Raw genomic sequence first — 15,535 nt, 5'->3', positions numbered from 1 at the left:
TGCTTTCTCAACTTTCTTGAAATTCAGCATTGCAGATACACTTGACACCATAGTCCCAGGCAATCGATTAGAGGTGTCCAAACTTTGCTTCCTCAGGCCAAGTTTTTAAACTAGGCTTCTTCTCTTTAGGAAACAAGAGCAGTTATTTGGGCATATGGTACAAGACGACCCCAGGGACAAGTGTGTGGATAGCCAACCAGAACAACCTACTCACATATCCATCTGAAGTATTCACCATCAGCAACAATCAAACACTTAATTCTTCTCAACAAAAGAAACCTCACTATTTGGTATTTCGATTCACCCAGGGCAGCTCAGACAGCAGTTGCTCAGCTTTTGGGTGTAACATGTAATCAATCCTTACTATCATCTTAAATGTACATATCCTAAAACTAAAAGACAGATTTATAGAATTTTTCCATAGATACCTTTACACCCATTGAATAGATGTAGCTGCTATCTAATCACTGAAAAAGGAGAAATTTAACACACACACAATGAAAGCATGGCAGACAATATAGTGCTTTACCATTTTTGTAAACACGTTGAAACAAAACTTCACATCATCCGGAAAAACTAACATAAGAGTGGTGTAGCCCAAATTAGTTTAACAAAATAAACTCCTCTAAAGTTATAACTACAATCCATTTTGACATAATAACTAATGCCAACACTAATTACACAACACCAAGAAACTTTGTTGACTCTTTTCTTTCACTGAGTTAAAGTTTGTTACTTATGTACAGCTCATCAGCTTCCATGATTCCTCAACGTCCTGCAAGAATTTAAAATCAGTTTAGTAACAATGTAGAAAAATCCTACACCGAGATTTGTGGGTTTTCAGAATGAAATTAAGAAATACTCCAAGCCTTTACCAAATGAACATGTCCACCAAGGTGAATGGGGGACCGAGGTAAATGTTTTAAGCAGGTTACCAAGCCAGAAATTATATAATAAGAAGATACCGTGCTCTCAAAGAAAATCAGAGAATAGATATATCGCACAACCAAAACAAACATTTCAAAGTAAAGCCAAAGCCAACTAGACCACCACAAAACACGTATTTGAGTCCAAGTTTGTATCATCCCTTGACACACATTCATAATTACATCCCTGGTTGTTAGTTAAGGGTTTTTTTCGATTAAAAAAAATACATCTCTAATGTGTCTTATGTTTAGGCTGCTGTCCCTTGCTCAACAATAATTGATCACCCCATATATTCTTTTCATTCATATCACCCTCATTCTTAAATTGTTTAAGAGAAAATTTTAACCGTCCTCTAAAACGTAAATTTGACCTAAAGAACAAACAAAGAACATTAAATTGTTTATAATAGAGAAAAAGAAAAAGAAAAAAAAAGAACATTAACTTGTTTTAAGATGAAAATAAATTTCAGCAATAATATCACAGAGAAAAAGGTGCTAGCTTAGCTTTTTGGTAAAAAAATTTCGGGATTGAATTTTACCATCACCAAGTTAATTGGTATGGATGAGAGGGATGTCTAAATAAAAAAAGGCTTCACAAGACTACAGCCTATTACTGCCTCCAAACCAGGAAAAGTTACAAAGTAGATGCACCACCACCTAAATGGGGAAACAATGAAAAAAACTAGATGCAAATGTTAGCATACTCCATAATAAGAAAAATATATCCAAAAACCACAAACAGTACCACCATCTCTTGCCAAGAAACAATCACAATTATCACAGATCTCATTGCATTCTTTTGATATGAACCAAGGATTGATTTGTCCATCAACATGTTTTCAAAAAGAGGTCTATAAACAAGTCTTTTTTTTTTTTTTTTTTTTTTTTAAGGAACTGTCATTTTCAGTTCTTAACCCCACAAAGCAAGCAAGCAATAGTCATTTTCAATTCTTTTTGAGTCTTTTTAGAAGTAACAAGAAATTTTGCAAAATAACAAAGGGCAATCATAAATAGAAGACGTGTGTTCCAAAAGAAACTAAGAGAGTAGAAATATACAAAATTCTTTGTAAAAGAAACAACACAAATACAAAATATGTCATTAACTATATAAGATGAAATAATTTTCAGTATTAAAAATCATTGAGAATAGTTTCCAACTTAGCTTCTTGACAGATTTTTTTTTTTTTTTGGGAGTTGTGTTTGGATTATGGATTGAGTTTCACCTTCACAAGATTAGTGTGGGGTTAGAGGAAGGACTATAAGGAAAGGTGAAACATCACACAGCCTGTTGCTGCCACCAAATCAGGAAAAGTTACATCGCACAGAAACAACCACCAAAACAGGTGAAACATGAAACATAATGCAGCAGGGAAACGACCACCTAAATTGGCCAAGTGTTGAATGTGTCTTATGTGCAGGCTAGTGCCCCTTACTCAACAATAGTTGATCACCCATATACTCTTTATGTTTATAACACCAATATCTTCATTCTTAAGGGAAATATTTATCCCTCCTCTAAGACATAACTTTGAACTAAATAACAAACTAAGAACATTAACTTGTTTTAGTAATAAAATAAAAAACTAAACATTAACTTGGTATGAGATGAAAATAAATTTCAGCAAAACATATCACAAAGAAAAAGGTGCTAGCTTAGCTTTTTGGTAAATTCTTTTGGTATTGAATTCCACCATCACCAGGTTAGTGTGGATGAGAGGGATGTCTAAATAAAAAAGGCTTCGCATGACTACAGCCTATTGCTGCCTCCGAACCAGGAAAAGTTTCAAAGTAGAGGCACAAGTACCTAAATGGGGGAATGGTGAAATGAGCTAGATGCAAAGCAACAATCATATATCCAAAAACCAATCTCTTGCAAAGCAACAATCATATATTATCACATATCTCATTGCTACAGTCAGAAATCACTCTTATGAACCAAGGATTGATTTGTCGATCAACATGTTTTCAACTACCGAAAAATAAAAGGCTAGAAAGATGCTAACAACCTATCAACTTCCAGAATTATAGAAACCTTAGTAACCAAATGTTTTCAAGTCAAATACAATACACACACACAAAGAGCATTGGCAAGCATCTTTATCCCAATGCAAGCATGAAGCATGGCAGAGACAATTAAGCACTCCATCATTTTTGTAAGCACACTGAAACCAAATTGCAAATCATCCAGAAATGCTAAGAATGGTGTAAACAAAATGGAGTTTAACATTATAAAAACTACAACACAATTTCACAAAATAAAATCAAGCCAATAATAAGAAAATAAACTCCAACAAAAAGTTTTGTTGAATCTTTTCTTTAGCTGAGATAATGTCTATTACTTATCCATAGCTCATTACCAACCATGATTGTTTGAGATCTTATAGCAGAAGTAGATTTATTTTTTAATAAGTAATCGGACATTTATTGATTTATGCTAAAAGAAAAAGGAGATAAAATAACACAAATTAGTGGAGTATCATATGGAAAAAATCTACGCCGATACTTGAAGGTTTTCTAGGTACATATTAAGAAACACTCCAAACCTTTACCACAAAAACAAGTGTACCAAGGGGGATCAGGGACCAGGGTAAATGATCTAAGCAGGTTCCAAAGCCAGCAATTATTTAATAATAAGAAATCTAGCAAAATAGCAAAGGGCGATCATAAAGAGAAGACATGTGTTCCAGAAGAAACTAAGAGAGTAGAAATATACAAAATTCTTACTCTCTCCAACTCTCTTGACCATCTATTTCCTCACTGTCCGGTTGCTATGGATTTATGGTCTATGTTTTTGGGTTTATTTGGAGTAAGCTGGGTTATGCCACAGTCTGTTGTGGGACTTCTAGCTTGCTGACAAGGCAGATTTGGTTGTCATAGAAATGGTCATATATGGTTAATTGTTCCCCATTGTTTAATGTGGTGTCTTTGGAGGGAAATGAATAGTAGGTGTTTTGAAGATAATGAGAGATCCATACCAGACCTCAAGCTTTTTTTCTTTAGGACTTTATTTGATTGGTTGGCTACTTTGTGAAACCAATCATTCTCTTCCTTTCTTGATTCTTGTAATTTTTGTTGACCCCTAGTACACTCCCTACATACTAGGGTGTCCCTTTTTTATATCAATAAAATTTATTACTTATCAAAAATATATATATATATATATATACAAAATTCTTAGTAAAAGCAACAACAAAAATAAAATAAATGTCATCAACTGTATAAGATGAAATTATTTTCAACATTATAAATCATTGAGAAAATGTTTCCAACTTAGCTTCTTGGGAGCCTTTTTTTTTTTTTTTTTTTTTTTTTTTTTTTTTTTTTGGGAGTGGTGTTACGATTATGGATTGAGATTCACCTTCACCAGGTTGGTATGGGGTGAGAGGAATGACTATAGGGAAATGCTTCTAAAGTCTACAGCCTGTTGCTGCATCCAAATCAGCAAAAGTTACATAGCAGAGAAACAACCACCCAAACAGGCAAAACAAGAAGTCTTATGCAATAGGAAAACAACAACCTAAATTTTGGGGGGTTGTAACTTTTGATTTTTGACACCAACCTCACTGCTACATTAATAAATCACTCTTATGAATCAAGGATTGATTTGTCCACCAACACGTGTACAATTACATAAAATTAAAAGGCTAAAAAGATGCTAACTATCAAGGAACTTCTAGGATTTTCCATTCCAAATAAGTGAATATATTCATTAGTAAGCTACAACAGGGGCAAAACCAATTACCAAACATGAGTGCTTAAACACATTTATAGAAACAGTAGTAGCCAACTCTTGTAAGTTTGAGACGATATTCTGACAAAGAAAAAATATCCCATTAAAACTACCATACTTACAAAGACATTGAACTACATCCCATTAAAGCCAATGTGAAACCCCAATTCTTGCATAAGGGTCTATACTAGTTGGTTTTTACTTCTACTTTAAACAATTGTGTAAAAAAATATAGTAACTCATTCACAAAATATTAAAAGAGGGAAAAAGATGAACAATGGAATAAAATGGAGTCAACAAAAAAATACATCTAAGCATAACCACTTTATTGGGATAAAAATATTCAAACGATGCTAAGGAAAAAGTGATAACAAAATAAGTTCAAAAAGAGGTTTGTAAACAAGTTATTTTCAATTCTTAATCACCCAAAGCAAGAAATAATTATTGATGAGTTACTTTGCCCATGAATATGGTGCTCCAGGAATCCTTTCAGTAAGAAGAATAGCATATGAGGCAATTAAAATGTACAAGCAATATCTTTAGCATACTATGATCACAATTGACAGATTAAGAAAAATGTATTAATAATACATTTTTAATAATCCAAGGAGATCATGAAGAACATTTAATGCAATTGTGAAAACATGAAGTTAAAAGAGGTCACCGGAACATTATCAAGAAAGAAAAAGTTGAGTAGATCTATCTATTATATAATATAAATTATAAGTGGCAAGAAACATGAAATTCACAGTCCCATTTATTTTCAACCACTTAGTAAATAAACGTGCTAAAAGTTGATAATCAACACAAACAACTTGGTTTTTTCATAGTTGAGTATACATGCTATTGACAGCAAGCACGACCTTGATAGGCTATCTATCATAAATATAAATCAACTCAATTAAGGTAATCAATGAGCAATATATTCATCTCTAACTCATAATGAATGCCAAGTATATATGAAGAACAAAACGGAAAACTATAAAAATAAGCATGAAAATAAAATGCACCTTGCCTCTTGTTGTTCCTCTTACTTTCCCTTAGTAAGTAACTGCAAGGTCGGGTTTGTCTAGCAAAACTAGACTCTCAACATAAGGATCAACAAAACTAAACTTAGATCCAGTAATCCCAAGGTATTTAACCTCTTGGGTCTCAAGGTTTCGCGAGACAAGCCTTTTTTCATATGTTTCCAATATAACCTCGCCACTCTTCCTAAAAGCTATTGCCCAAGGTTTTGCCCAAGCTTCCGATATGTCCTATGGAGGCGCTTGAGCATCCAAACTTATAATTTTGGTCCATGATGACGCATCTGCATAGTTTTTCAACACCCATATATCGAGAATGTGAAGAAGATACCCAGGTTCAAGCAGCGCAATGGAATTCCCATATGCCAAAATAGATACCCAGTTCCAATAGAACATATTGGAATCGGAATGCTTAGGCAGCGGTATCTCACGGAAGACCTCATCCTCCAAATCAAACACCAAAACAAAGTAGAGAAATCTGATTTCTTGAGTTCTCTTGTAACAGACCAAATGCAAAGCCCCATTGACAAAAGCCTGTAGGCGTTGGCAGACCAACATTGCATCACGAACAGCACATTTGGGACATTGAGCAGTAACCACTCTCCATTTCCCAGTGGCAAGTGAGTAGACCTCAACCTTGGGTAGAAATTCACCCTCTTCGAAGTCGCCATCCTCAGGTGCGACAAACCTGACCACCTTATAGTCATTGGTTTTGGAATCAAACCCAAACCCAACAGCCGTGGTGTAGGGACCGGTAGTCATGAAGGAGAAATTGGGGTGAGGAAGTCGCACGTATTTTTTAACACAAGGGTTCCAGAGAATGAAATTATAAGCATAAGTGTATAATAAATCATCAGCTAGGCAAATCAAGCCATTACAAGTACCAACCACGCGGAATACTTCAGTACCACTTTGGCCATGGAAAGGGAAGTCGTCAAAGGTGGTGTATTGATGGAAATTAGTATTGTCGTCCCAATGTAAAGCGTAGACTTCTTTTTCGTCTCCGATTCGTTTCAATTGTTTGACTGCTTTGGCGAGAGGCTCAGGGCGGAGTCTGAAGAGGAGGAGGTTGTTGGAGGAGTGGAGAAGATGAGTGGAAATGAAAGAGGGGTTTCGGATGAGGGATTTCCATGTTTTGGAGACAGAGGTGCAAGTGATGATGGATTTGATGGGTAGGCGTAGGAAAACGTGGGTTAGGATTTCATGAGGAAGAGAGTCCCACATTGCTTCTTCGGTGATGGATTTCGAAACTTCAGCTAAGTTGTCTGTCATTGCTGCTACCTTCAAAAGAGAGAGATTAGGGGTTTAAAGAAGTAGTAACTGTAAAAGGAAAGAGAGAGTGAGAGTGAGTAGACCACCAGGCGGGTTGGATCGGAGCTAAATCCCTAGCTAACTCATCAGAGGAGCTGTGAAAGTGATGAGACTCAGAGAGAGGGAGAAACCTAGAAAAGAATCAACGCATGGCATAGTAAACTTGTGTACTAAAACGATGTCTTATCCATATTAATATGTATGGATGCCCTTTTTTTTTTAAGAATCAATACGGATGCAATTTTGTTGTTGCGGACTTATGGGCTTGTCACTTGTGGCATTGCGATTTGTGCCGTGATCTATTGAGTCTAAATTTTCTGTTCTACTTTTTATGATTCATTCTATACTTTATCAATAAAAATTTGTTACATATTTATCTAATTAATTAATTACTACTATTAATTAATAATGGTAGTATTAATAAGTCAATAATTGTAGTAGTATTTAATTAGTTAGGTGAACATGCAGCAAGTTTTTATTGATGGAGCATAGAGTGAAGCAAAAACAGTGGGACAAGAAGATTTAGATTCTGATATTTCTGTAATTTTATTTTGTTTCTCATCCGATCATTCCTCACTAGTCACTAGACTCACTCCCACACCGTTCCTGATCACCAATAATCAAGGAGTAATTCATTGTATTCCTTTTTGTTTAAGGTTTAATATGGTAAAGCATTATAATTTTCTAACTTAACTTGCTTTCAATTATTTTCTTGATCCAGTGAAAAGATTAGATTTAACACTATAAAATTTAAGTACAGTTGCCAAAGGACCTTATAACTAAATTGACATCTCCAATACACAAAATGCTTGAGGTCTAGAGGTGTTATTTTCTTGTACAAGATGCATGTACGAAAAGCAATAGAAGATTAAAAAGACTATCAACATACAAAACAAAATTTAGCTAAAACTTGCACTCAATATATTTATATTAGATATGAATTATGACAAATCCCCTGTCTTAATATATTTATATTGGATATGAATTTTGTCAAATCCATCATTAAATTATATTTTCTTAGTATATCTTCATTGCTTGCAAAATTCAAGAAAATCAAATATTAATAGCTAAGTCATCAATCAAATGTTTAAATTTTAAGTTTTTGTATGCATAAAAATTATGTTCTTGGATCAAATAGTAAATAATATTTGATTAACATGAAAATTGACATGTATATTAGAACATCAAAAAAATTCAATTCAACTATTAGATTTTCAAAATATGTAATCATGTTAATCTTTTAGTGGGAGTTCGTTGTCTTTGGCATCATATTGGTTGTCTTTAGGGATCGGAAGTAAATCCCTAGCTAGCTCATCAAAGAAGCTGTGAAAGTAAGACTAAGAGAGAAAAAAAAAATCAAGATATAAGCAAATAAAAAGAAATTATTATTTTTTTTTTTAAATCAACGCATATTAAACTTGAGTTCAAAAATGATGTCGTATCTATATTAATATGTACGGATGCAATTTTGTTGTTGTGGCATTGTGATTTATTTACTCTTGGCACTTCCAATGCACAAAGTGCTTGGAGTCTAGAGGGACTATTTTCTTGTCCAAGATGAATGTACAAAAAGTAATGGTAGATTAAAGTAATTGTTATTTACTGACGGCATTCAAGTAATTGTCTGTGGAGGGTTTTTTTTTTTTAGATTTATCATGATAGCTGCTCAAAGGATAAAATGTTAAACCACCTACATTTCCAAACACTAATGAGTAGCTGGTTCTTATTATTCTTAGTGAATTACAAGTTTCCTGTGATTTTTTTAGTATGACAATTAGCATAATAGTGACTTTGTTCTCATCAGAAATCCGCTTCAAAAAGTCTTAAAGCCATATGCACATTGCTAAGCATTATCATGTTTGTGGTAGTTGTCTATTGTGATGGCTACATTAAATGTACTACATTTGACGATGATTGTTGTAAGTAAGGTTTTCAGATCTGGACCGTTCATTGAACCGTAAAAGGGAGAGGTTCAAGGTTTTTGAGGTCGAACCGTGATGACATCATAATTAATTTAATAATTAATTAAAGCCTAAATATAGATATTAAATTTGTAAAACTAGCAAAATTGACAATATATCTATATGTGTGAGGGAAATTTAATGATTTTTAAGCATATATTTAATAATTAAATAAGAAAGTTAATAAAATAAAATAATAACCATGAAAACATTAAAATTTATGATTAATTTTTGAAGTAAAGTTGAATATCTTTGAAGGATTTTAGTTAAATTTTTTTTATTCCTTGTAAGAGATGCATAATTTAATTAAGTAGAATAAAATTGTGTTAAGTTGTTTAAAAAAAAAATTGCTAAGGGGTTGGACCGCACGGTTCTCACTGGTTCGTACGGTCCAACCCCGGTTTTAGGAGTTCACGGAATTAACAAAAAATCTGGTTCTTTAGGCTTAAAAAATCAGTTTTCATCCGGGTTTTCACGGTCTGACCTCCTGGTCCGGTCCGGTTCTGAAAACCATAGTTATAAGGTGCCCGCTATCGTTTGATATAGAACTCAATGGGCTTTTGTTCTAAATTTTCTATATATATATATATATATATATATATATAGAGTGATGATAGGGAAAGTTGGATTTGAATATTGAATAATAAATAAAAAAAAAGCACCCACGCATACAAATTTAGATTTCAATTGGAAGCTGGTGACAGTTTATAATTTACCTCATTCGTTCATTTTGGTACCTAAGTTTTAAATAAACAATTATATTATTGAACTAGAGAAACCAAAATTTACCATTAGTCATTGCATGTTGATGCCTGTCAAGTCCTGCATTTAAAGCTTTTAGTATACCTCCTCTTTCTTCTTCTATTTTCAGCATCAAGGATATATACCTTGACTGCTTTGAAGGGGGGCCGAAGGGCCTCAACAGACAGTCTACACCCAGAAAAGGCCCAAGGCTTAGGCAGATACCATTTTTATGAGTAAAAAAAAAATAAAGCCAGAGACACTTGGAGATTGTACTTTAGGTTCTCAAATTAAGTTCAAGCATATAGTTATATGATCAATGCAAAATAAATAATGTCATTTTTTTTATTTAAAATTAAGTTCAAGCATATAGTTATATGATCAATGCAAAATAAATAATGTCATTTTTTTTATTTAAAAGGAGAATAAATTCAACCATGTAAGTCATTGGTCAATCAACTATGTGGTTGATTTAATTGAGAAACCTAAAGTGTAGCACCTAGGAAATAGTAGATTTAGGATCGACAGTCACAGTACTAGGGATTTGAATTATTTGGTCTGGTTCACACCTTGGAAGAGAAGAAGAGCTGTAACCATTCTCTTTGAGTGGTTTTATTACAGAAAATATATCCAAGTACTTAATTGAAACAGGCAATCAACCATAAGTAGGACTTGAAATCAAGAAAAAAGTTACAAAATTACCTTTATTTGGTTTGGCTACAATCGTTGTTGCTTACAACTTTTTCACACACAGTATTATTGTGGTAGTATGAAGGGGGCACTGCGGGGGCTTTGGTCTTGTTTAGAAATATCGAGTTCTTACTGAGCATTAAAGAAAAAGCTAGGTCACGTAAACTTTTTAAAAATGTTACATCTTTTAGAAGCAAAGAGATACCATTGATGTTAGTTTGTGAGGGCGAAGAAAACTTTTTTGAATGAAATTCTCAGTCATAGCAATTGGTTTTCCCAACTCCTCCGGAATAGCTTAGAAGACTGTCCATAAATTTTTGGAGAGCACAAGTCAAAGCAATGAGAGTACAAAAAGAGAATCATGGAACAATGCACACACCCTACTGAACTAAATAAGAAAATCCTAGTGTCTTTATGAACATTAAAACATTTCAAATTTTTTAAACCGATCACAGGTGATTGCTTCACGACAGCCTTGCCATGGATGTTAGTATTAAGAACCTGATTGTGTGTGCAAATGAAATAGTGAAGTGACAGATTCGAGCTAGTTGAGTACAAGTCAAGATTTGCCCAAACCACTTCCCTAACTAACAACCAGCTAGCATCTAACAGTATGCTATCACTAATAACCTCTAATTTGGCTAGTTATGAAGATGGACCAATAACTAACTGATGACATGCACTCTTGATATGCATCAGCCAAACAGTTTACATGCAATTACCTATCCTAGTACTCAAATCTCAGGATCTGCTAACACTGCTAAATAGCAAATAAGATAGAATACAACAATACATAGAACCGCAGAGGCAGCAGACTGCACTACAGGCAGTTGACCAACACACAGATGAAGCAAGCATAACAGGCAACAGGCCAATTAACACAACAGCAGCAAGCAAATATAGTAGCACAGGCAACTCACTACATTGGACCCCGCAGCAGCAAAACAAACAATATCAGACACAAACACAGACTATAGTAGGCGTCAGATGGTTTACAACTAACAAGGCAGTACGCATTATTTACTTGATTGTGTATTGACTGCACAACATACAAAACTAGACAAACTCAGTGGCAATATGCATCACTCCTTCCTATCATCATAAATGTACACATCCTAAGATTAAAAGACAGATTTATAGAATTTTTCCATAGATACCTTTACACCCATTGGATAGATGTAAAGCAAGGAGAAATTTAACACACACACATAATGCGCATGGCATACAATATAGTGCTAAATCATTTTTGTAAATGCACAGAAACCAAACTTCAAATCATCCAGAAATACTAACATAAGAGTGGTGTAGCCCAAGTTAGTTTAACAAAATAAACTCCTTTAAAGTTCTAACTACAATCTATTTTGACATAATAAACTAATGCCAACGCTAAATAACCACACACCATCAAAAGACTTTGTTGACTCTTTTCTTTCTCTGAGTTGAAGTCTGTTATGTACAGCTCATCAACATCCATGATTGCACAAAGTCCTGCAAGAATTTAAAAACTGTGAGTGCATTCGTTTTTGTGATTTAACACCATAAGAAGATAAAAATATACTAATCAATTTTGTAACATTATGGAAAAAAACCTACACCAAGATTTGTGGTTTTTCGAAATGTAAAAATAAAGAAATACTCCAACCCTTTACCAAATGAACATGAGGACCAAAGTGAATGGGGGACATAGGTAAATGTTCTAAGCAGATTCCCAGGCCATATATAGTAAGAAGATATTTTGCTACTTAAACATAGGACAATTGTAAAGAGAAGACACTGTGCTACCAAAGAAAATTAGAGAATAGAAATATTGCACTACCAAAAGAAAAATTTCAAAGTAAAGCCAAAGCCGAGTAGACAACCACAAAACACATGTTTGAATTGAGGTTTGTTATCATCCTTCAACACCCTCTCATGAATAAATTCTTGGTTGTTAGTTAAGGGTTTTTTTTTTTTTTTTTAATAATTAAAATACATCCCTAAGTGTTCAATGTGTCTTATATGCAGGCTTTTATCCCTTGCTCAACAAAAATTGATCACCCTTGTACTCTTTTTATCCATACCACCAATATCCTCATTCTTCGATTGTTTAAGAGAAATATTTAACCTTCCTCTTAAACATAACCTTGGCCTAAAGAACAAAGTCAGAACATTAACTTGTCTATAAAAAGAAAAAAGAAAAAACAGAACATTAACATGTTTTAAGATGAAAGTAAATTTCAGCAATACATATCACAAAGAAAAAGGTGATAGCTTAGCCTTTTGGTAAATTTCTTCGGGATTGAATTTCAACATCACCAGGTTGGTGTGGATGAGAGGGATGTCTAAATAAAAAAAGGTTGTTTCGCATCACTACATCCTATTGCTGCTTCCAAACCAGAAAAAGTTACAAAGTAGGGGCACAACCACCTAAATGGAGGAACAGTGAAAGAAACTAGATGCAAAAGTTAGCATGCTCACCATCACCAAGTTGGGGTGGATGAGAGGGATGTCTAAATAAAAAAGGTTTCACATGACTACAGCTTAGCATGCTCCATAAATATCCAAAAACCACAAATTGAACCACCATCTCTTGCCAAGCATCAATCACAAATTATCAAAGATCTCATTGATTTTTTTTGATATGTATCAGATCAGAGATCTCATTACTACAGTAAAAGACCACTCTTATGAACCAAGGATTGATTTGTCCATCAACATGTTTTCAAAATGAGGTTTAAAAACAAGTCCTTTTCAATTCTTAACCACCCAAAGCAAACAATAATCATTGCTGAGCTGCTTTGTTCATGAAAATTGTTATATGGGTATCTTTTTCAGAAAGAAGATAGGCATATGAGGCGATAGAAGATTTAAAATGTACAAGCAATATCTTGTCTTTTTTTTTTTTGATAATTCAATAGTTACAACAAGGGAGGAGAGATTTGAACATACCAGGAGGTGCCAACCAGTTGAGTCACAAGACTCTCGGCATGACAATATCTTTAGCATAATTAGATCACAATTGACATATTAAGAAATTCTTTTAATAATCCAAGGAGATCATGAAGAACATTTAGTGCCAGTTTGAAAACATGAAATTAAAAGAGGTCACCATAACATTATCGAGAAAGAAAAAGTTGAGTAAATCTATCTATATAATGTAAATTAGTAGTGGCAGGAAGCATGAAATTCAGTGTCCATTTATTTTCAACCACTTGATAAATAAACATGCTAAAAGTTGCCACTTTGTTTTTTGATAGTTGAGTATACACGCTATTGACAGCAAGCAAAACCTTGATAAGCTATCTATCCTAAACATAAATCCACTCAATTAAGGTAATCAATCAACAATAAGAATTTATAGTATTTAAAATCATATCTAACTTATAATGAATGCCAAGTATATATGAAGAACAAAACGGAAAACCATGAAAATAAAATGCACCTTGCCTCTTGTTGGTCCTCTTTCTTTCCCTTAGTAAGTAACTGCAAGGTCGGGTTTGTCTAGCAAAACTAGACTCTCAATGTAAGGATCAACAAAACTATACTTAGATCCAGTAATCCCAAGATCTTTAACCTCTTGGGTCTCAAGGTTCCGCGAGACGAGCCGTTTTTTATATGTTTCCAATATAGCCTCACCGCTCTTTCTAAAAGCTTTTAGGCTAGGTATTTTCACTCTGTAAAAACCTGAAGGTGGCCTTGGTATGTCCTGTGGGGGCGCTTGAGCATCCAAACTTATAATTTTGGTCCATGATGACGCATCCGCATAGTTTTTCAACACCCATATATCGAGAGTGTCAACAGAATACCCAGGTTCGATCACGGCAATGGAATTCCCATATGCCAAAATAGATACCCACTTCCAATAGAACATATCGGAATGCTTAGGCAGTGGTATCTCACGGAAGACCTCATCCTCCAAATCAAACGCCAAAACAAAGTGAAGAAATCTGATTTCTGGAGTTGTCTTGTAACAAACCAAATGCAAAGCCCCATTGACAAAAGCCTGTAGGCGTAGGTAGACCAACATTGTATCACGAACAGCACATTTGGGACATTGAGCAGTAACCACTCTCCATTTCCCAGTGGCAAGTGAGTAGACCTCAACCTTGGGAGTAGATTTACCCTCATCGAAGTCATCATCCTCAGGAGTGACAAACCTCACGACCTTATAGTCATTGGTTTTGGAATCAAACCCAAACCCAACAGCCGCGGTGTAGGGACCGGTAGTCCTGAAGGAGAAATTGGGGGTAGGAAGTTGCACATATTTTTTAACACAAGGGTTCCAGAGAATGAAATTATAAGCATAAGTGTTTAAATCATCAGCTAGGCAAATCAAGCCATTACAAGTACCAACCACGCGGAATACTCCAGTAGCACTTTGGCCATGGAAAGGGAAGTCGTCAAAGGTGGTGTATTGATGGAAATTGGTGTTGTCGTCCCAATGTAAAGCATAGACTTCTTTTTCGTCTCCGATTCGGTTCCGTTTTTTGACTGCTTTGGCGAGAGGCTTAGGGCAGAGCCTGAAGAGAAGAAGGTTGTTGGAGAAGTGGTGGAGATGGTTGGAAATGAAGGTGGGGTTTTGGATGAGGGATTTCCATGTTTTGCAAACGGAGGTGAACTTGATGATGGATTTGACAGGTAGGCGTATGAGAATATGGGGTAGGAGTTCAGGAGGAAGAGAAGCCCACATTGCTTCTTCGATTAAGGATTTCGAAACTTCAGGTGAGTTGTCTGACATTGCTGCTACCTTCAAAAGTGAGAGATTAGGGGTTTAAAGAAGTAGTAACTGTAAAAGGAAAGAGAGAGTAGACCAGCAGGCAGGTTGGATTGGAGCTAAATCCCTAGCTAACTCATCAGAGGAACTGTGAAAGTGAGACTCAGAGAGAGGGAGAAACCTAGAAAAGAATCAACGCATAGTAAACTTGTGTACTAAAACGATGTCGTATCCATATTTATATGTATGGATGCTTTTTTTTTTTTTAAAGAATCAATACGGTTGCAATTTTGTTGTTGCGGACTTGTGGGCTTGTCACTTGTGGGCTAAGGACCTTATAATTAAATTGATATCTCCAATACACAAAATGCTTGAGGTCTAACGGTGTTATTTTCTTGTCCAAGATGCATGTACGAAAAGCAATGGAAGATTAAAAAGACTATCAACATACAAAACAA

At 34.7% G+C, this 15,535-nt stretch overlaps 2 protein-coding genes across 3 annotated transcripts; both read right to left on the bottom strand.

Moving 5' to 3' along the window:
• Window positions 1–553: 553 nt before the first annotated feature.
• LOC115983352 (F-box protein At3g07870-like) lies at window positions 554–7,182 on the bottom strand. Its single transcript, XM_031105994.1, has 2 exons — window positions 5,667–7,182; window positions 554–775 (listed from the first exon to the last, which is right to left on the bottom strand). The coding sequence occupies exon 1, from the start codon at window positions 6,951–6,953 to the stop codon at window positions 5,913–5,915; it is 1,041 nt and encodes a 346-aa protein (XP_030961854.1). The 5' UTR covers window positions 6,954–7,182; the 3' UTR covers window positions 554–775; window positions 5,667–5,912.
• A 4,432-nt stretch (window positions 7,183–11,614) lies between these two features.
• Window positions 11,615–15,304, bottom strand: LOC115983351 (F-box protein At3g07870-like). Of its 2 annotated transcripts, none has more exons than XM_031105992.1 (2): window positions 13,811–15,304; window positions 11,615–11,872 (listed from the first exon to the last, which is right to left on the bottom strand). In XM_031105992.1, exon 1 carries the CDS (start codon window positions 15,099–15,101, stop codon window positions 13,836–13,838), a length of 1,266 nt encoding a protein of 421 aa, XP_030961852.1. In that variant the 5' UTR covers window positions 15,102–15,304; the 3' UTR covers window positions 11,615–11,872; window positions 13,811–13,835. The 2 variants fall into 2 exon arrangements, with proteins under 2 accessions (XP_030961852.1, XP_030961851.1); XM_031105991.1 differs by having other exon boundaries at window positions 13,806–15,303.
• Window positions 15,305–15,535: the final 231 nt, after the last annotated feature.

Source organism: Quercus lobata, chromosome 4 (assembly GCF_001633185.2).
Source record: "Quercus lobata isolate SW786 chromosome 4, ValleyOak3.0 Primary Assembly, whole genome shotgun sequence".
NCBI classification, from domain to species: Eukaryota; Viridiplantae; Streptophyta; class Magnoliopsida; order Fagales; family Fagaceae; genus Quercus; species Quercus lobata.
Note: the sequence above shows the minus strand (reverse complement) of the source record. Positions and strands in the feature narration are given on the sequence as shown.

Coding starts and splice junctions, on each gene's coding strand:
- LOC115983351 (XM_031105992.1), bottom strand. CDS start 15,101: ATGTCAGACAACTCACCTGAAGTTTCGAAATCCTTAATCGAAGAAGCA.
- LOC115983352 (XM_031105994.1), bottom strand. CDS start 6,953: ATGACAGACAACTTAGCTGAAGTTTCGAAATCCATCACCGAAGAAGCA.